We start from the raw sequence: 1446 nt of genomic DNA on the forward strand, positions 1-1446 counted from the left end.
GTTAGCTCCTCTGTTAGCTCTCCTGTTAGCTCCTCTGTTAAGCTCTCCTGTTAGCTCTCCTGTTAGCTCCTCTGTTAGCTCTCCTGTTAGCTCCTCTGTTAAGCTCTCCTGTTAGCTCTCCTGTTAGCTCCCCTGTTAGCTCTCCTGTTAGCTCCCTGTTAGTACATTAGTAGACACGTTCCCAGCTATGATTTAAAGCATCGTGGGAACAAGGACGGTTGGAACAAAGCTCTGCTGTGTGTCCGGGTTCTGCTGGACCCGGGTCGGCTCTGACAGCCTGAATCTGTTTCAGTCTCCATGGATGACTGGCGGCTCCTCTCAGAGTCTTCGCTCCTGATTGACGCGTCTCTCTCTACGTATGATGTCATCCACGTGAGCCGTGACATCGACACTGACCGGGAAAGGACCAGGGACTGGTGTCTCCATGGTAACTGCAGGTGATATAACCTGTTGGGATGCAGAGGTCAGAGGTGAAGTTAATGAAAGCGTGTTTCCTCTCAGCCTGCCAGGAGGCGGAGTCTTGTGTTGCCGTGTCACTCAGGAAGGTGGAGTCAGCGGTCCGCTGCATCCTGTACCCTGACACCACGACCTGTGGGCTAAGCTCCGCCCCAGACTCCCTTAGCCCCGCCTCCTCCTGCCGCCTGGTGGTGAAAGAGCCCGCCCCCCAGGTCTACCTGAGGGCAGGTGAGCTGATGAGCCAATCACAGAGCAGAACAGAGCATGGCAGCTCACTGACCCAAACGTTTTCTTAGAGCGATCGCCGCAGGCTGCGTCCATCTCAGTTCCCGGTCATGGGACGCTGCAGGGTGTTGCCATGGAAACAGCAGTCGGCTCAGACAGGAGGACGGTGATCCGGTTCCTCGGAGTCCCGTACGCTCGTCCACCAATAGGAGTGCTCCGCTTTGAGGCAGCGCAGCCGGCCGATTGGATGGGAACTTGGGACGCCACCAAGCCCAGGTAGTCAATCAGAACCAGGACCAGTCTGAACCATCAGAACCTTGGGGTCAGAACCGTCAGTGACCCTCCGGTCCGTTTCGCTCTCAGGCCCAGCTGCGTTCAGCCCGGCGACGATGAGGACTCAGCTTCCAGCGAGGATTGTCTCTACCTGAACATCTTCACGCCCGCTGCCCAGGTGAGTCCTAAACACCCGACCGGGTCCGACCAGAACAAGGCCTCTAAAGAGAAACATGGATGAGTTTCTGAGACATTAGTCCTCCGGTCCTGGAAATGTTCTTCTTCTACTCCACCAGAGAGGGCGAGTCCCGGTCCTGGTTTACTTCTTCAACCCTCCAGCCAACCAGAACCAGAACCTGCTGGATGGCTCCGCCCTCGCTGCTCTGGGGAACATTGTCGTGGTAACGGCCAGCTACCGTACGGCAGCACTGGGATTCCTGACTGCAGGTGAACACACACACACACACACACACACACACACACACACACACA

The 1446-nt window shown here is 56.6% G+C and overlaps 1 protein-coding gene across 1 annotated transcript in view; it reads left to right on the forward strand.

Moving 5' to 3' along the window:
* tg (thyroglobulin) overlaps positions 1 to 1446 on the forward strand; it is a 29978-nt gene that overhangs the window by 25227 nt on the left and 3305 nt on the right. The window contains exons 38-42 of the mRNA XM_016663425.1: positions 293 to 427; positions 502 to 684; positions 753 to 957; positions 1045 to 1132; positions 1251 to 1401. Of these exons, the coding sequence (XP_016518911.1) occupies positions 293 to 427; positions 502 to 684; positions 753 to 957; positions 1045 to 1132; positions 1251 to 1401 (762 nt within the window). The remainder of the gene's footprint in view (positions 1 to 292; positions 428 to 501; positions 685 to 752; positions 958 to 1044; positions 1133 to 1250; positions 1402 to 1446) is intronic.

The sequence above is a fragment of the Poecilia formosa genome, unplaced genomic scaffold (assembly GCF_000485575.1).
Source record: "Poecilia formosa unplaced genomic scaffold, Poecilia_formosa-5.1.2 Scaffold420, whole genome shotgun sequence".
In the NCBI taxonomy this organism is placed as follows: Eukaryota; Metazoa; Chordata; class Actinopteri; order Cyprinodontiformes; family Poeciliidae; genus Poecilia; species Poecilia formosa.